At 41.9% G+C, this 18,347-nt stretch overlaps 1 protein-coding gene across 2 annotated transcripts in view; it reads left to right on the forward strand.

Moving 5' to 3' along the window:
* Atp10d (ATPase phospholipid transporting 10D (putative)) overlaps nt 1–18,347 on the forward strand; it is a 95,514-nt gene that overhangs the window by 48,377 nt on the left and 28,790 nt on the right. For both annotated transcript variants that reach the window (XM_021162656.1, XM_029477564.1), the window contains exons 10-13: nt 6,495–6,730; nt 12,527–12,715; nt 15,615–16,224; nt 17,603–17,709. In XM_021162656.1, the coding sequence (XP_021018315.1) occupies nt 6,495–6,730; nt 12,527–12,715; nt 15,615–16,224; nt 17,603–17,709 (1,142 nt within the window). The remainder of the gene's footprint in view (nt 1–6,494; nt 6,731–12,526; nt 12,716–15,614; nt 16,225–17,602; nt 17,710–18,347) is intronic.

The following is an 18,347-nucleotide window of genomic DNA, read 5'->3' on the forward strand; positions in this document are numbered from 1 at the left end:
TTACCGGTTGGGACATCTTCTGGATATATGCCCAGGAGAGGTATTGCTGGATCCTCCGGTAGTACTATGTCCAATTTTCTGAGGAACTGCCAGAACTCCTAAATCTGGCGTCTGTATTCTTGACAGTTTCTCAGGACCTTTCTTTGGATGAACTTCTCAGTTTTGACAGGCACTGTTCTAGGATCTCTTCCTTTGGGATGGTCGAGCACGTGCCTCCTTTAGAATGCACAGTTTGTAAGTTTGTTGATCCATGGAGGCATTGGGGAGCACCATCTAAGAATAAGGACTGTACAGCCGAGCTCCTTAAGCCTGAATCCCATTTCTGCTACCTGCAAACTCTGTGTGCTTCAGCAAGATACATAATGTCTCTGAGCATCGGGGAGAGGAAACAGCCATTATAGTATCTGCTACACTGAGATAATCTGTGCAAAGATGCACAGAGCAGGGCACAGATAAAGTCTTTCTATATGAGTTGCTGTTATTGTTACTTTTGATTATTGTTTTGAAAAGAAGAACCAGGTCTGCCACTGAAGTAGCATTGTGGAAATCCATGTGTAATTATAAAAATATAGCATGTTAATTGAATATTAAGTTGATATTCCTAAGATCGGGGGATGGCCCATTTGGTAAAAATGCCTGCATGAGGACCTGAGTTCAAATCCCCAGCACCCACCAAAAAGACCCCATGTGATGGCATGCATCTGTAAACTCACTGCTAGAGGCACAAAGATGGCTTCCCTGGACCCATGGTGCTCATTGGCCAACCAACCTATCCAAACCAATCAGGTTCAGTGAGATATACTGTCTAAAAAATTAAAGCAGTTTCCTCTGGCTTTCACTAGTGAATGCACATGTGTATGTGCACACATACATTTATGCATTTTCATATACACACACATACATGAATATGTACATACACATACGTGCACACACGTGGAAATACTTGTTCCAAATTTGGTTTGACTTTCAGGCAGCCAGATAGTTTTGGATATACATTTTGCACCTATGTAATTTGGTATTTTAGAGACAGGCCATCAGACATTCTTGGAATGCAGGAAATGTGTGGAGAATTAGTTCAGAGCAGAGGTTTGGGTATCAGTTATATTGGATGCTGCGGTTGGAGGAAGGTTGGCTGAGTGTGCTGTTTACAAGTAGGTGAAACGTAGGATGCCAAGGATGTTGTGGATGGTTTGAAGGAAGACGTGTGGATGATGTGCAGAAGGAAGCTCCTTTGACTGTCTTATGTTTGTCCTGGTGTCAGCCCTATGGAAAGCACATTGTAAATTATGACAAGCTAATTTTTCTTTAGACTCAGACCTACTTCTTTCAGATATCAAACCAATGCAAGTAGTAGGCCATGTACAAGATTTAGAATATCTGAGAAGGGAATGGCAAAAGAACACATTAGAGATTAAATAAGCAAAAGAAACGAGAAAGATAATTTGTTTAGCCCATGACCTACCTTTAGCTACAGAGAACAATAGCAGACTGTTTTCTCGGTGACTCAGAAAACAAGAGGAGTTCCCGGCCCTTTGCAAGACTTTCAAAGAACTAGAAAGAAGCTACTCTATGGGAGTTAAAGGTCCTTATCATCATTTTAGTATGTTATGTTTTGCTACATGTTATCAACCTTGGCTTTTCACAGACATCTTCGATACAGTGTTCTCTGGGCCTGGAAGCTTAGCTTGTGTCACTCTGTTTTCTGACTCACACTGTAATTCTCTTGACCTATATGTTGGTAGAACTTTCCATGATATGAGTAAAGGCTGAGTCTTTCTGTTCCATTCCATTATGAAAGTTCTACTTATTGAGCAAGCTTTCCCTACAGTGATGTCTGAGCTCCTTGATGTCCTACTAGTCCATACAACCGTGTGATCTTCATTCCCTCAGTGATGGCTTAAAGAAATTTTATGAACCCATTTATGTGGGTTTTGAGGTATTTTGGTTGTTTCAAATGTGGCATAATAGGCCAGAGAAGTGGCTCAGTGGTTAAGAGCACTGACTGCTCTTCCAGAGGTCCCGAGTTCAATTCCCAGCAACCACATGGTGGCTCACATCCATCTGCAATGGGATTGGATGCCTCCTTCTGATGTGTGTGAAGACAGCGACAGTGTACTCAGATACATTAAATAAATAAACCTTTTTTTAAAAAAAGAAAAAAAATTACATTTCATTATCCATAAATTTCTGGAGCTATTCAAAGTTTTATCATCCTCAGCACGATTCCCTCACTGGATTGGGTTATTCTTTCTTGAGAGGAACAGTCAAGTACACAGTAAAATGTTGACGAACATATCTAATGCCCACCTACTGAATGCCTGTAGCCATTGCCAAAAGTTCCACAGTTCCAGCCATACTACAAAAAGAAAACAAACAGACAAACAAACAAAAACCAATTATTGAACGTCTTAGAACTGTGTAGAGTTCAGGACCTATCGGGTAAGGGTATGACTACTGGCTTTAGAAGCAGGAAGATTAAATTTCAATTTCCGTTCTCACTCCAGTCAGCTGTTTAATCATAATTAGATATTCAGTCTCTCTGAATATCTGAATTAGAGGTCTTCATTTCAGAGATGCCAGGATATTTCTGCATTTGTAAACCAATACATTTTATACAGTATATAAATAGAATTAAGACAAAAAAATGGCATCACCATCTAGATCAATGCAGAGAAAACCTAAGATATAAAATTATATCATTTGGAAAAAATGAAAAGTATAAAACATTATGTCATCAGAATTAGAGGTCTTCAAAAAGAATGCATGTTTATTAGAAGCCAGTTAAATCATGCCTATAATCTTTGCACTTCAGAAGTAGAGATAGGAGGATCAAGAGTTCAAGGCTATCCTTAGCTGCATGCTGAATATTTTGAATTTCATGAGACTGTCTTAACAAACAAATAACATAAAAGAAAACAAACAAACAACAATAATAACAAACAAGCTACCATATTGCTTTTTAGGCTTTTCCTTCTGTACTGGCTAGTTTTGTGTCCACTTGACACAAGCTGGAGTTATCACAGAGAAAGGAGCTTCAGTTGGGGAAATGCCTCCACGAGATCCAGCTGTAAGGCATTTTCTCAATTAGTGATCAAGGGGAAAGGCCCCTTGTGGGTGGTGTCATCTCTGGGCTGGTAGTTTTGGTTCTATAAGAGAGCAGGCTGAGCAAACCAGGGGAAGCAAGCCAGTAAAGAACATCCCTCCATGGCTCTGCATCAGCTCCTGCTTCCTGACCTGCTTGAGTTCCAGTCCTGCATCCTTTGATGATCAACAGCAATGTGGAAAGTGTAAGCTGAATAAACCCTTTCCTCCCCAACTGCTTCTAGGTCATGATGTTTGTGCAGGAATAGAAACCCTGACTAAGACACCTTCCCTTAAAAATATGGCAAAGTTATTACAATAAATAAAATGTGAAAATACGTTATAAAACAATTCACTCCAATCTATATCTTATCCAGTAGCTCTCTGGTTAAACAGACACAACCACCAACCCAACAAGCATCTTCTCATTGCCTGTTCCTCTGATGCATGTTTAATAATAGGTAAGAACACACACACACACACACACACACACACAGAGATACTCTCACAGGAATTCTATCGGAGAAAGTCATCACAAATGCATAAATAGATAAGTAGTGATCAGGACCTGGCAGAGAAGTAGAATAAAATGATGTGACATTTGCAGATTAGATGACTAGTTTGGACTATATGGCTAAGTATGACCTCTTAAAGTGGACATGAGAGTCTAGATCTGAATGGTGAAAAATTTCCAGTCCAAGGGATCAACTGCTCTACAGTCCTTTATGCTGTCGTGAGCCTTCAAACTTTCAAAGTAAGTAGGGCCACTGAATCTGAGTTATACTAAGGATATTGAGCACTGGTTCTCAACTTTCCAAATGCTGTGACTCTTTAGTATAGTCCTCATGTGGTTGTGACCCTGACCATAAAGTTATTTACATTGTTACTTTATAACTGTAAGTTTTCTATTATTATGAATTGTAGTGTAAACATCTGTGTTTTCCAGTGGTCTTTTGGGGGTTGTGGCCCACAGGTTGTGAACCACTGATGTAGAAGAAAGATGGAGCTTTAGATAATAGTGACTTATTTAAGATAGAATGAAGATCCTGAGTTTATTCTGAGGGAATCCTGAAGCTACCAGGAAGTGATCTCATCTGCTTTAACTTCTAAGAAGGTCACTCAAGCTGCCATTTGAGGAACAGATTTGAAAGGGGGAAAGAGACTAGTTTTGAGGTCCTGAATTCGTTCAGTTGAGAGATGATGGTAACTTGCCTAAGGTAATGGAAATAGGTCTGGACACTCGGGGCATGTATTTGATGTGTAATGGACATGTGCAGGTGAGCCTCTGGATGGGAGAAAGCAGTGAGGGATCCAGAGTCTTAGGTTTTTGGTAACCATTTAGACAGTACAGTATTGTTATCCAAAGATGAGGAAGCCCAGAGAAAAGGTTGAAGAGGAATTGGGAACAGCACAACTGTGGCCATGTGGAATTTGAGGTTACTTTTATTTACTTATGGATTCCTCAAGTATTTCTTGAGTACCTATGAGCTACTACATTAGACTCTCGGAACATATTAATGAAACATGGGTTTCTCTGACCATTTAAAGTGTATATTTTATAGGGCGATAAAAATAAAAGTAAAAACAAGAGGTATATAGTGTGTAGTAATGGCAACAGTGGCAAATAATGGGGCCCTACCTGAGAAGTCTTCACTGATAAGGAGGAGAGACCTGAGGGAGGTCAAGATGTGAGCCATACCACTGTCCATCTTCTACAAGAGCCTTGTGGCCAGCTAATGGCAAGAGTTTTGTGGAGAGTTGCACGGATGAGTCTTGATTCTAATAAGAGGTTAGAGTTGAAGATACAGGTTGTTGTTAGGGTTACTATTGCTGTGATGAAATATCATGATCAAAAAAACTTGAAGAGGATGCAAAAAAAACAAAAAACAAAAAACAAACAAAAAAAAAAACCTTGCATCAGCTTACACATCCACATCACAGTTCGTCATCAAAGAAGTCAGGACAGGAACTCCACTGGCTCAGGGACCTGGAGGCGGGAGCAGAGGTCATAGAGGAGTGCTGCTTACTGGCTTGCTCAGCCTGCTTTCTTGTAGAACTCAAGACCACCAGCCTAGGCATGGCACTACCCATAATGGGCTAGGCCCTCTCTTAATCAATCACTAACTAAGAAAATGCCTTGAAGGCTTGCCTACAGCTGGATCTTATAGAGGAATTTTCTCAACTGAGGTTTCTTTCTCTCTAGTCACTCCTGCTTGTGTGAGGTTGACATGAAACCAGTACACAGGTTCATAGGCTGTGCATAAAGACATTTTGTTTCAAAGATCAAACTGTATGAGAACACCAGAGAGAGGAGTTTAGATGGAGAGGAGAAGGCAATCCTGAAGCTTGCAAATAACTGAGGGGTGAGAAGAAAGGTCACTGGAGATGGAATATAATGTAGTGTCAGAGTACTTGACTCGATGCTTGAATCTCTAAGTTCAATACCTAATGTAACAAAAAGACAATAACATAATACGTACGTACATACATACATACATACATGTAGCTTAGTCTGTAAAAACCCTTGCCTGGCAAGCATGAGGACCTCAGCTTAGTCCCTAGTACACACATCTCATCACAGAGGAAGTGGGGACAGACAGATCCTAGAGCTTGCTGGTCACGCATTCTACCTTCCACGGTGAATTCTAGACCAGTTATGGGTCCCTGTCTCAAAACACAAAAGAAAAAAACAAAACAATGAATCCTGAGAAATAACACCCAAGGTTCTCTGACTGTTACATACATACACATATATATGTGTGAGGGCACACACACACACACACACACAAATAAATAAACATGTATAAAAGACTGCTAGGAACATTAAACAGTGAGTGCCATCAAGGTAGATGAGAAAACAGGTAAGAATGATGTCAGAAGCCCTAAAGAGTTATTTCCAGAGGAGTTGACTATTATTAAAGTTTCAAATGCGATACACACACACACACACACACACAATCATACTGCTTTGCAAGATGGAGCTTGAAGGTGACCTTGAGAAGAGGTCAATGGAGAGTTAAAACAGGAAGTCCTGAACTTGGTTGAGGAGTGACTGGTGTACTGAGACTCAGATGTGAAGAAGAACTGCTAGAGGACCCAGAGGACAGGATCCGGATCACAAGTGGAGGCCTTGGCACTTAAAACAAGGAAGGCTGAGTTGTGCATTGCCATAAGGTAACAGACTAAGAGCATGGATAGAGGTGCAGACAAGGCTAGACCTAGAGATGGAAAAGGAAGGCACTTCCTAATCCACTGTGTCCTCTTTCCTCTATAAGGACGGGGTAAGTTTATTGACCATGAATTCTCATGGGTAGAATTTGAAGGCCAGGGCAGAAAGGAGGGAGGTGTTGTGTACGGCTTAGGAGCTACCATATTCAGCCTGCAATATTCAGATGGTGAATTTTATCCTACAGCCAAGAGGCTCGAGTCCTATCAGGAAGCTGTCTCTGAAGAGGAGGAATGCACAGACACTCTCGGCGGCTCCCTCAGCAACATGGTGAGACCCAGAGCCCAGGGCTGCAGGACAGTTCCCAGTGGGCTTCTGGGAAAGCCCTCGGCTCAGCTCTCCGGGAGCACCTCTGCTGTAGGAAATGGAGAAGGATCTGGGGAAGTGCCTCATTCCAGACAGGCCGCCTTCAGTAGTCCCATGGTAAGCATGACGTCATCACCACACCCTGGACAGAGCCACTCCCTGGTATCTTAGCCCAGACAACACTGCTTTTCTTTGTCTGCAAAATAGATGACATTGCTACAGTTCAGCATGATGGTGACACGTAAGTTTAAAAAAAAATGCAAAATTGAGATTTGTGCATTTGAGATTTGAGATAATTCAGTGTTGAGAAGTTGGGTGTCATTTCTGAAAAATAAAATATTTCTGGTTAGAACTGATTTTGTCAGAGCCTGAAGAAGGCTATCTTGACATAAGGATAACAGCTAACTCTAAGAACCACGAAGACTTAACCAGAATTATCTTGGTGACATGTATGTTTCTCTAATTAATCGGTCTTTTGGTGTCTTTTTGTTACTTTCTAATCTTCCTCTGCATTCCACCCAACCTAGTTCTCCTTCCTCATCTCTAGCTCCACGAAGGGCACTTTCCAGTATTTTCATTTCAGAGTTCAACAAGTGGTTTGAGTCCCAGTGACAACTCTTAGGAACTGACTAGTTATCCCCATGAACAAACCCATATTCCTGCAGAAGAGGCGGATCACATAGAACAGGGGAGACAGAAAAGATGATTGTGTAAACGAATTAGTGATCAATACTTGCACCGAATTTAAAATTACCTCTCTAAAATGTTTACTGCCTTCTCAGCCTTTCATATTTCATGAATGCCTGTATTTAACCAAGATGGAGATTTCCCACTGTGAGATCAGTAATAACGCAGGCAGACAGCACACTATGAGTAGAGAGGCTGCCAGAACTGTTGCTACATTATGGTCGTTGCTTGACTTTCATGGTAGATATATTGCATAAGCAGACCCCAGGTGTCTATATGTCTCTTGACTTGAGAAAGCCTACAGGGCATCCATCTCTAGGCTCTTTGCAAACTTGCTGTGAAATGAGCACCTGCAGTAATGGCATGGCCACCGCCAACTCAGTTCAGTGGCACTCAGGAGACAACACCCCTGACAGTACAACTTCTTATTTAGCAATCTGTTTTAAAACATCTCGCTTCCCTCTTCATGCACAGACCTTTTTTTCTATAGTCAATTTTAACCATATGCCAGAAAGAAATATATATGTATGCATGTATATACTCGTTTCTCTATGATACTGTCTTGTCTTTACTAGTCACTTGTACATTTTCTACACATTTGAAAGTAAGCAAGTGTTAACTGACATCTAGTTGGTGGGAGCCCAGTGCTGGCTTGCCCCTCCTGTTTTCTGAATAGGCCTCACTCTCCTGTGGGAACAAATAGATACTTCTGGAAGCCTTTGTGGCTTTTTCTATGCTATCTCCTCTGAGACACCTTCTCGCCTCTATCAAATCTGATGAACCACTAAGGGAGGGCTGTAGGTTCTCTGAATCTTTGCTGTCAGCCTCCAGGTTTTCTGAGCGCTTTTCCATTGTCAGCTTGTCTGCATAACACTGGCCTTATTTCTGTACCTGACATTGTACCATTACAGCCTTGAGAGCAAAGACTTTTCAACCTTTGAATCCTAGCACAGTGCCTGCCACGTTTATTTTCAAAACAGTGTTTTGGAAGGTTGTTGATTGAATCTGATCACCAGACCCAGTCTTCCCATACAGTTTGTTTGTTTTCACTTGCCCCCTTCTCCAGTGCCTTGTGTACAGGGACATCCCGGGCTTGTTTTTGTTCTGTGTCTTGCAAAGCCACACTATTATAAATAGGATAAAGTGGTCATTCCATGAAATGTGACTCTCACTTTTGAGTCTTAAGTCTTACAAGCTGAGCTTAAGATTTTAAGAAAACTACATAATCCTTGACCTGAAAAGTCACTGTAATGTATATTCTGAATCTGGTTCTAGAAGCCCATCTGTGAAGCCTGGGTTAAGAGTGCCTGTGTGAATGCCAAGTGTCTTGAAAAAGGCCGTGAGATGTGACCCATAGGAAGGAAGTGGGCGACCACACAGGTCACAGCAAAGCCTCGGAACTGCTGGACCACCGAGTTGGCATACAGGAAAGAGGCATCTGTGTGTGTGGCCTTTGTATTTTTCCTTCAGGTGTGTGGCATTTAGGATTTAGAGGAGACCGGGAAAAGGCTTTTGTTCCATAAAAACCAAAGTAACATAAGTAGAGCAGCAAATTCTTGGAGCTGCAGTATCAGCAGGGTATGAAGTAAAACCTTAGTCAGGGAGAGATTGAGAGGAGACTGGGCAGCCTTACAATTGCCCGGTCATCTCCATCAGCCCATAGAGTATCTTTTTTCATTATTAAACCATGGATGTTTAGAGGTTTGTAGAAAAAATTGTGTAGGTTCCTGTTACTCTCAATTTGAAAACACGATATTTACATTCCGTTGAAGCCGTACAAAAGCTTCTGCAAACAGCCAGGAGAGTAAAGGGAGCCTAGCCAGATTTTCCATTTAACTTGGATCTAAATAGGGGAGAAAAATAACAGGAGAGAAAAAAAAGTCTGAAGTAGAATTCCTTCCGTCAAGTAGGACGTTTGAATCCTGCTGACAAACATGAACTTGGAATGTATCCAGAGTCTTCGCACAAGTTGATAACAAAGATGTAACATCCATCTTGAAACTGGCAAGGCTTTGCAGGCAGTGTAGAACAGTGGTTCACAGCCAGAGGTGGTGACCTCTTTAGGGAACTATGGAATGCTCCCTTCACAGGGGTCGCATATCAGATATCCTACATATCAGATATTTACATTATAATTCATAATTGTAGCAAAATTATATTTATTAGGTAGCAATAAAAATAATTTCATCGTTGGGGGTCACCACAACATGAGAAACTGTTAAAGGCTCACGGCATTAGCAAGGCTGAGAACCACTGGTGTTGTCTGTGTTGTGCTGTGGATTCTGTAATCTCATTATGAGTGGAAATGGTCTCTGAGACTTGACCAGATGCCTGGTTGAGATCCAGTGGGAGTGTGTGTTTGTTTTCCAAGGGCAGTGACTCTGTCTTGTTTGTTTCTCTACCCTTTCTATATAGAATATAAGGCCAGCAAGTATTTGATAGTAGTGTACAATAAACTTGGGTTCCTTATATGCCAAATACTGGGTTAGGGATTTAAAGATTGGTAGAATGTGGTCCTTGCCTTAAAGAGATTTCTGACCTCTGCAGAGGACACTGTTTAAACACAGCTGCTTCAGATAAACAGGCAGGGTTTTATGTAAGATGGCAATGGTTGTCTAGCATAGCAAGGGAACGAATATTCACTTATATGCCGAGGCCACGGCAAAGACGGCTCTGGTCTTGGGAAATAATTATGGATATAGTCATTTAGATCAAAATTGTACATGACTGTTTTGCATCCTCTCCTCAACTCAAGAGCTCTCTTAGTCATGAGGGATTAAGTTATTTTGTCAGAGTCAGTGTAGTACTCTGTTTTGGGAGTGTCATTTTGATGTGAATGCCTCCTTACATCTTCCTGAGCTCTCTTCTTTTGTTTATATTCTTTTATGGTGGTTTCAGTGTCTCTTCTGCACTGCCAAGTACCTAGAAAGACCCAGTTTCATTTTGACAGTTCTTATCTGCAGAGTCCTGCTGACAGGAGTATCTCTTTCATGACGGAATACACATGCATGACTTTACCTAGCTTTAGTATTGCTTCTATTGTCACGCTCACAGAACAGGATTTCAGCTTTATAGTCCTCTACTTGCCGAATTTAGATAGAATTTAAGAATACATTGTGATGGCTCATAGCAGGTGAATTTTAAACCTGTCGTGGACCCTGGTGATCTGAAAGAAGAGTGTGTGTCATTTGAAAGGAAGGAAAGAAGAAAGGCTTGCAGGCAAAGGAACCCGTCGCCCCTGGCTGGCTGTCAGGGGAGTCCAGCTGAGACAGGAGTGTAGAATGTGTAATTGCCAGCATTGTGCTTCTCTCATTAAACCTTTGATCACTCTCACCAAATGCCAGAGCAGAAACACTAGCTACGGTACCCCTATCTTCTCCTTGCTATTTAAATAAAGTTCCTGATAAGAGCAACCTGGAGTTTGAGTGGATACAGGCCCTCGAGGCAGGGAGGGCCCAGACGGAAGCCTGAGGCAGTAGGTCACTTTGTACCCAGTCAGGAGGCAGAACTGATGCCCTGCTGTTCCTCCTCCTTTATTCTGTCTAGGAACAGGTCTGATGGGATGTGCCACCTACATTTATAATTGGTCTTTCCTCTTTAATTAAACCTTCCGGGACACACCCTCACAGACACACCCATTTCCTTAGGACACACCCTCACAGACACACCCATTTCCTTAGGTAATTCTAAATCCAGTCCAGTTGAGAATGAACCTTATCCCTGTCGTGGTCATGTGAATACAGTATCACATGACCCGGTTGCACTTTCTTCTGTCAAGTGCATCTCCTGGCCTCTCTGAGGTCAGTGTGCTTTGCTTATCAGCATCCAAGACTTCCTGTAACACAGTGGTGCTTCTTTAGGGCTGTGATTCTAAGCTGTACTCTCCGAAGCAGCCTAAAAGATACAGTGTGAAAATGAGGTTTCTATGTTGACATGTTTGTGGTACTCTTGAGTGAGTTTGACATGCACTCTGTCCGGTGAAATGGGGTTCCTGCACTGCACCCCACTCTGATGGCAGGACTTCTTAGAGAACACCCTTACCTGGAAGAGGAAGGCACAGTTGCCAAACATTTGCTGATGAGAAAGCTGGCTGTAAATACCCTGGCTGTGGAATGTTGATTAGTCTCCTAGCCTGCTTATGATTTTTATTTTCTTATAGAAAGTTGTTTTTATAATATGAATGAACTGAGCAAAAAAATATTTTGTTCAATTCTCTGATATCACTTTTGAAATAACTGGTGTTCATCAGTTGTTGAGTAAAGTACAGCCATGGTAGAATTCTAAGCACAATACAATACATACTTAAGTGTTGTGTATGTCAAAGTGAGAATCCTGTCAACTAGATTTTCATAGAAGGTGGTGTTTCTATCTCCTATTTAACTGGATAGTCAAAATATTCTCCATTTAAAACATATAAATATAGATTTCCCTTTTATTTATATGTGCTTCATTTTATTGTTTTCTTTCTCAAGATATCATATGCAGCAAACTTCACAAATTAAATTTATTGGGCTGATGAGATGGCTCAGTGGGTTAAGGCACTTGCTGCCAAGCCTGACTGCCTGGATTGGATCTCTGGACCCACATGGTAGAAGGAGAAAACCAGGGCTGGTGAGATGGCTCAGCAGGTAAGAGCACCCGACTGCTCTTCCGAAGGTCCTGAGTTCAAATCCCAGCAACCAAATGGTGCCTCACAACCATCCGTAATGAGATCTGACTCCCTCTTCTGGAGTGTCTGAAGACAGCTACAGTGTACTTACATATAATAAATAAATAAATCTTTTTTTTTTTTAAAAGAATATACCATCTGGGAAGAATATACCATCTGGGCAGAGGTTGAAGCAGAAGGATTGGGGCCAACCTGTGTTATAGAGTAAGACCGTGGAAGCTGGAGAGGCAGCTCAGTAGTTAAGAACCCTGGCTGCTCTTCCAGAAGTCCTCAGTTCCATTCCCAGCAACCATATGGTGGCTCACAACCATTTTAAAAAAAGAAAAAAAAAAAAAAAAAAAGAAAAAGAAAGAAGGAAAAAACCAACTTCCTTACATCAGTTTCTGATCTCCATGTGTGCCTCGGAACATGCACACACATATATACACACATTCACACACATGGAAATAAGTAAATGCAGAAAAACATGAAAATGTAGTTTACCATCTCCTGCTTCACTTAGCTCTCTATTGTAGATGTTATTGATGTTAATAGCAATTACCATATTGTCTCCTCAGGAAACAGACGTGGTACCAGATACCAGACTTTTAGACAAATTTAGCCAGATTACCCCTCAGCTGCTCACTCGACTGGATGGTACCGCACTGAGTTCACCGCTGGAGACTTTGTACATCATGGACTTCTTTATTGCACTGGCAATTTGCAACACGGTGGTGGTTTCTGCTCCGAACCAACCTCGGCAAAAGGTAAATTTAAACGAGGGTTTTCCCTGTCAGGGAAAATATGGGGTTTACAGGCATCTGTACTGAGTTTGTTACGTGATGACAATAAATAAGAACGCAGCAGGGATAGCAGGTGTGTACCATTTCCTTGGGATTTGTTCTTGGCTCTGCACTTAGCATAGTTTTTGGTCCTAATGTGTTTAGTGCTCTCAAAGCCTCAAGAGCTAGGCACTCTTGCTCTGTTCTTCTTGCATTTTAAAATTACTAATTAATTAATTAGGACTGTGTTAATTTATTAGTTACTTTACATCCTGACTGCAGTTCCCCTCCCCAGTCTCCTCCAGTCTCCCTGCAACCCTCATCCACTCCTTCTCAATTTCTCCTCAGCAGAAGGGAGATCTCCCATAGATATCAACCACCCTTAGCATATCAAGTCTCAGTAAGAGTAGATCCATCGTCTATTGAGTCTAGAAGAGGCCACTCACTAAGGGAAAAGAGTCCCAAAGGCAGGCAATGGAGTCAGAGACAGCCCCTGCACCCACTGTCAGGAGTCCCCCACGAAGACCAAGTTGAACATCTCTTACATATGTTCAGAAGGCCTAGGTAAGTCTTATGCATGCTCTCTTGTTGGCAGTTCAGTCTCTATGAGCCCCTATGTGTCCAGGTCCGTTGATTCTGTAGGTTTTCTTGTGATGTCCTTGATCTCTCTGGCTCCTACAATCCTTCCTCCCCTTCTGCAGGATTCCCCCACTTCAGCCTAACATTTGTTTGTGGGTCTCTGAATCTGTTTCCATCAGTTGGGTTTCTGCATGTTTCTGTCAGTTGCTGAGGCTGGAGAGCAGTTACAAAGCTAGGCTCATAACCAAAAATGTTCTGCTGCATTGTAAAGATGCCTTGGAAGGATTTCACCAGTGTTGTGAAACCACTGTGTGTGTGGGGGGGGTTAAGGGTAGGGGGTGATCCTAGGCAATAGGACTCTGGGCTTACTCTGAACTTGTACATTGCCTTCCTTGCCCCACTAAATTGGAGCTGCCTATGAGGCTTCTGAGACCTACAACATCATATGCATTACATCAAACAAAACGGGAAGCATTAGTTCAATTGCCATGACAATGACAAGCTTTCTTCATGTGCCAGCTAGGTTCTCTTTTAGCTCAATCTATCTGTAACCCATTATGAGTATAATGTGCCAGGATTCAGAAGTTCTTTAGTGTAGCTGTGCCTAAGAGCTTGTGGAAAATTTATTTCCAGTTAAGAAGAAAAACCACTGGTGATCTATCATGGTGTATCTTGCCTTTCCCACACATCCACTTAAAATTCAATTTACAGCAAAATCCAATTAAATGTTAATTTCCCTACCAGTCATTTTCTTTTGGCAACTTCAGAGGTGGGAACTTTAACATAAAAGTAATTCACTTTCAATTAAGCTGCACCTGATCCTAGACCGTATTTAACACAGTGTTAAATATGAGAAGATGCTCATAAAAAAAAAGATGATTATGTAATTAGAGAATAAATGAGGATTTGAAGAAAATGTACCACATGATGTTTTACACCCGTTTTCAAAGTTGGTAATATTTGGCATTCTCTCTCTATAAAATATTGTTGATTTATTCCTAGGGATGTTATGCCTTACCACTTAAACTCTTTATGGGCATAAAGAGCCCTGCTGCTCCCAGAGTCTTAGGGTAATGAGAAAGGGAGCATAGGAAAGGTACAAAGTCTTCGCGGTGACAAGGTGCACGCTTTGCTTTCTGTCTGAGTCTCTGATAGTGTCAAAGACTGACCAGCCACAGCCCTCCAAAAACATCATAGTGGCAGCTACTAGAGAAAATGTTTAGATTCTCCTCATACTCTTGTATGAATAAATTTTAGAATCCATTGGGTGATCTTTCATGATAGGCAGGAAGTTGTAAGCTTAATCCCTGATATTAAAAGTATAAAAGGAGACAAGGTACAAATGAGAACAGATTGTATACTAACAACTAGTTAAGATCACGTGATGACGAGGGTAAGTTCCTCTTAACTGACTTTCATGCACTGGCCTGTTTTGTTGTAACTGTCAAGTTAACATTTTATGGACTGTAAAAAGGGGAAAGAAAAATGTATTTTGTTAGCTTTTTAGTCACTTCCCTCCAGTGGCCTTGGGATGTGTGGTCTTATTTTTGTTTTATTTTTATTTTTTACTATTTCTGAACTTTTCCTGTAATATACTCCTCAAGCACTGGTCTTTTTAAATAATCTATCCATGCTCTATAAACTTATTTTAAAAATATATTTCAAGAAGATGTTTTGTTTTAATATTGAATATTTAACTTGAACTTTCATCTTAATGGTGATTAATTGCTTCATAATTGATTCTTTGAGACAAGGTCTCATTATGTAATCCAGTCTGGCTTTGAATTTGGGGGCCCTTCTACTTCTCTCTTTCAAGACCTGAGATTATATGAAGCACTACTATGCCTGATTCAATGTGCTTATAATTGTTATTGTGTGTGTAAAATTAACTTTCTTTCTTTCTTCCTTTCTTTTGTTTTATTTTCTTTTTTTGAGACAGGGTTTCTCTGTATAGTTCTTACTGTCCTGGAACTCACTCTGTAGACCAGGCTGGCTTTGAACTCAGACATCAATCTGCTTTCCCTCCCAGGTGCTGGGATGAAGGCATGCACCACCACTCTCAGCTTTAGAAACAATTTTATGATTTAATCCAATAGTAGCATTTTGTTCCTTAATAGTTATAGAAATGTACAATGTCATCACGTGTAGCATCGTCTTCTCTGGTGACTTTTATTTGCCTTCCTGTTTGCTATGGAATTTGTAGGGAGAATACAGATTGGCAGTTAAGACGGTGGTAACACTTTCAGAATTGTGATGATCTCATTTTGTACGTGTTAATGAGAACTTGTTCCACTGTCTTTCCTAGATTGGACTCTCCTCACTGGGTGGAATGCCCATCAAGTCCTTGGAAGAGATTAAAAACATCTTCCAGAAATTGTCTGTCCGGAGATCAAGTTCACCGTCCCTTGCCAGTGGGAAGGATTCATCCTCTGGGACTCCCTGTGCCTTTGTGAGCAGAATCTCTTTCTTTAGTCGACCAAAACTGTCACCTCCTATGGAGGACGACTCTTCCCAAATGGATGAAATCCCCCAGGCCAGTAACTCAGCTTGCTGTACAGAAACAGAGGCACAAAACAGTGCCGTAGGACTCAGCGTCAGCTCCGCTGAAGCCCTCAATGGACCACCGCCCTTGGCTTCCAACCTGTGCTATGAGGCAGAGAGTCCAGATGAAGCAGCCTTGGTGTATGCCGCCAGAGCTTACCATTGCACTTTACAGTCTCGGACCCCAGAGCAGGTCATGGTGGACTTTGCTGCTTTGGGCTCATTAACATTTCAACTCCTACACATCCTGCCCTTTGACTCCGTAAGGAAAAGAATGTCGGTCGTGGTCAGGCATCCTCTTTCCAAACAAGTTGTGGTGTATACAAAAGGCGCTGATTCTGTTATCATGGAGCTGCTGTCTGTGGCTTCCTCAGGTATGTTTACAATGTTGCCATGGTGATGGTCAGACGGACTGGAGAGTCCCAGCTACTCCCACACTTGAAAAATGCAGCTTCAGGGGTTGTTGGGAAGACAGAGAGGCTCAGGGGTTGCTGAGACCTTGGCTTGTTTACATCTGAAGCCCATCACTAGCTGAGCCTCTGCAGTTACCTATTTGTTCTTCTGGGAAAATGGGCATCACAATACCTTTTTTTCCTTTTTTTTCTTATTAGATATTTTCTTTATTACATTTCAAATGTTATCCCTTTTCCTATTTTCCTTTACAAAAATTCCCTATCCTCTTCCCCCTCCCCCTGCTCCCCAAAATGCCTATACCCCAGTAGGCATTTCCCTATACTGGGGTATAGAACCTTCACAAGACCAAGGGCCTCTTCTCCCATTGATGACTGACTAGGTCATCCTCTGCTACATATGCAGCTAGAGCCATGAGTCCCACCATGTGTTTTCTTTGATTGGTGGTTTAGCCCCAGGAAGCTCTGGGGGTACTGTTTGGTTCATATTGTTGTTCCTCCTATAGGGCTGCAAACCCACCCCTTGTGCTCTTTTAGGTACTTTCTTGAGCTCCTTCATTGGAGACCCTGTGCTCCGTCCAATGGATGGCTGTGAGCATCCACTTCTGTATTTGCCAGGCACTGGCAGAGCCTCTCAGGAGACAGCTATATCAGGCTCCTGTCAGCAAAATCTTGTTGGCATCTGCAATAGTGTCTGGGTTTGGTGGCTGTTTATGGGATGAATCCCCAGGTGGGGCAGTCTCTGGATGGTCATTCCTTTAGTCTCTGCTCCACACGTTGTCTCTGTAACTCCTTCCATGGGTATTTTGTGCCCTCTTTAAGAAGGATCAAAGTATCCACACTTTGGTCTTCCTTCTTGAGTTTCTTGTGTTTTGCAAATTTTATCTTGGCTATCCTGAGCTTCTGGGCTAATATCCACTTATCAGTGAGTGCATATCATGTGTGTTCTTTTGTGATGGGTTACCTCACTCAAGATGATATCCTCCAGATCCATCTATTTGTCTAAGAATTTTACCTTTTTATGGGTTCCCAAGAGGCTTGATGTCAGTCTGTGTGAAATTCTGGAAGCATCTATGCCTAGCAAGAGAGGAGTGCCCTGGAGAAGCTAGATAGCGCTGACCCCTCACAGCAGCATCTGTACCAAAGCTTTAGTGCTTCCTCCTCACAGGAGGAAAGAATCCAAGAGAAGAATTATGCAGCTGTATTCTCTCCTAGGCACACAGCTGAGACTCAAAGCTAAAATGCCATTTGTGTCTTATGGATTAAACTGTCATTTTTAGAGGAGGAAAAAGTCTAATTGGACAGGCTGGCAGGGGTAATGATTTTCTGTTCCTGGTTTCAGATGGAACAAATCCGGAAGAACAACAGATGATAATAAGGGAGAGAACACAGAGGCACCTGGACGAGTATGCCAAACGAGGGCTGCGCACTCTATGTGTAGCAAAGAAGGTGAGACTGCCGGGTGCACCCTGGTCTTACTGCTTCTCTTGGTTACTCATCATTACTGAAAATGAGTGTGTACCAGACCTCAACCCAAACTCAGGTACCAGGGAAGTTTCCCTAACTAGGGTCCCTTTTTGTAGCCTCTCCATTCAGCGCATAACTGAGTGGCTTGAATGTAAACAGTTGTTTCTCTAGAAGTAAAAACCCCAACATCTTATTATCTCCCACACCGCCTCCCCCCACCCCCAGAACCTTGTGGATAACATCCTCCCTGTTCATCAGCATTAAATGAGATTTAAAAAAATGTGGGCTAAGAACAGCCTTCACTTTTCTCTTGTGAAGTCTTGGTAGTTTCGTTTGGCCTGTTTCCTTATGTGCCCATAAACTGATCTTTCAATCCAAGTAAGCTTGCCAGATGTTTTTATCCCAGTTTTGATTATTGTTTATGGAAAACAGTCTTGGTGTATGATATGTCCTTTCTAAATGAAAAGTTAAATACAAGCAGAGCCCAGAAGTGCTTTGGGGGCTGTTATTGCCAACGCCTCTCCCTGACCACCCACGTTATATGCTTAATTGTTGTGAAAGGCAAATCGGGGCTGGCTCTGTTGTGGACTTCCAAGAGAACCAGTCAACCAGGAAGGATC

Source organism: Mus caroli, chromosome 5 (assembly GCF_900094665.2).
Source record: "Mus caroli chromosome 5, CAROLI_EIJ_v1.1, whole genome shotgun sequence".
Lineage (NCBI taxonomy): Eukaryota > Metazoa > Chordata > Mammalia > Rodentia > Muridae > Mus > Mus caroli.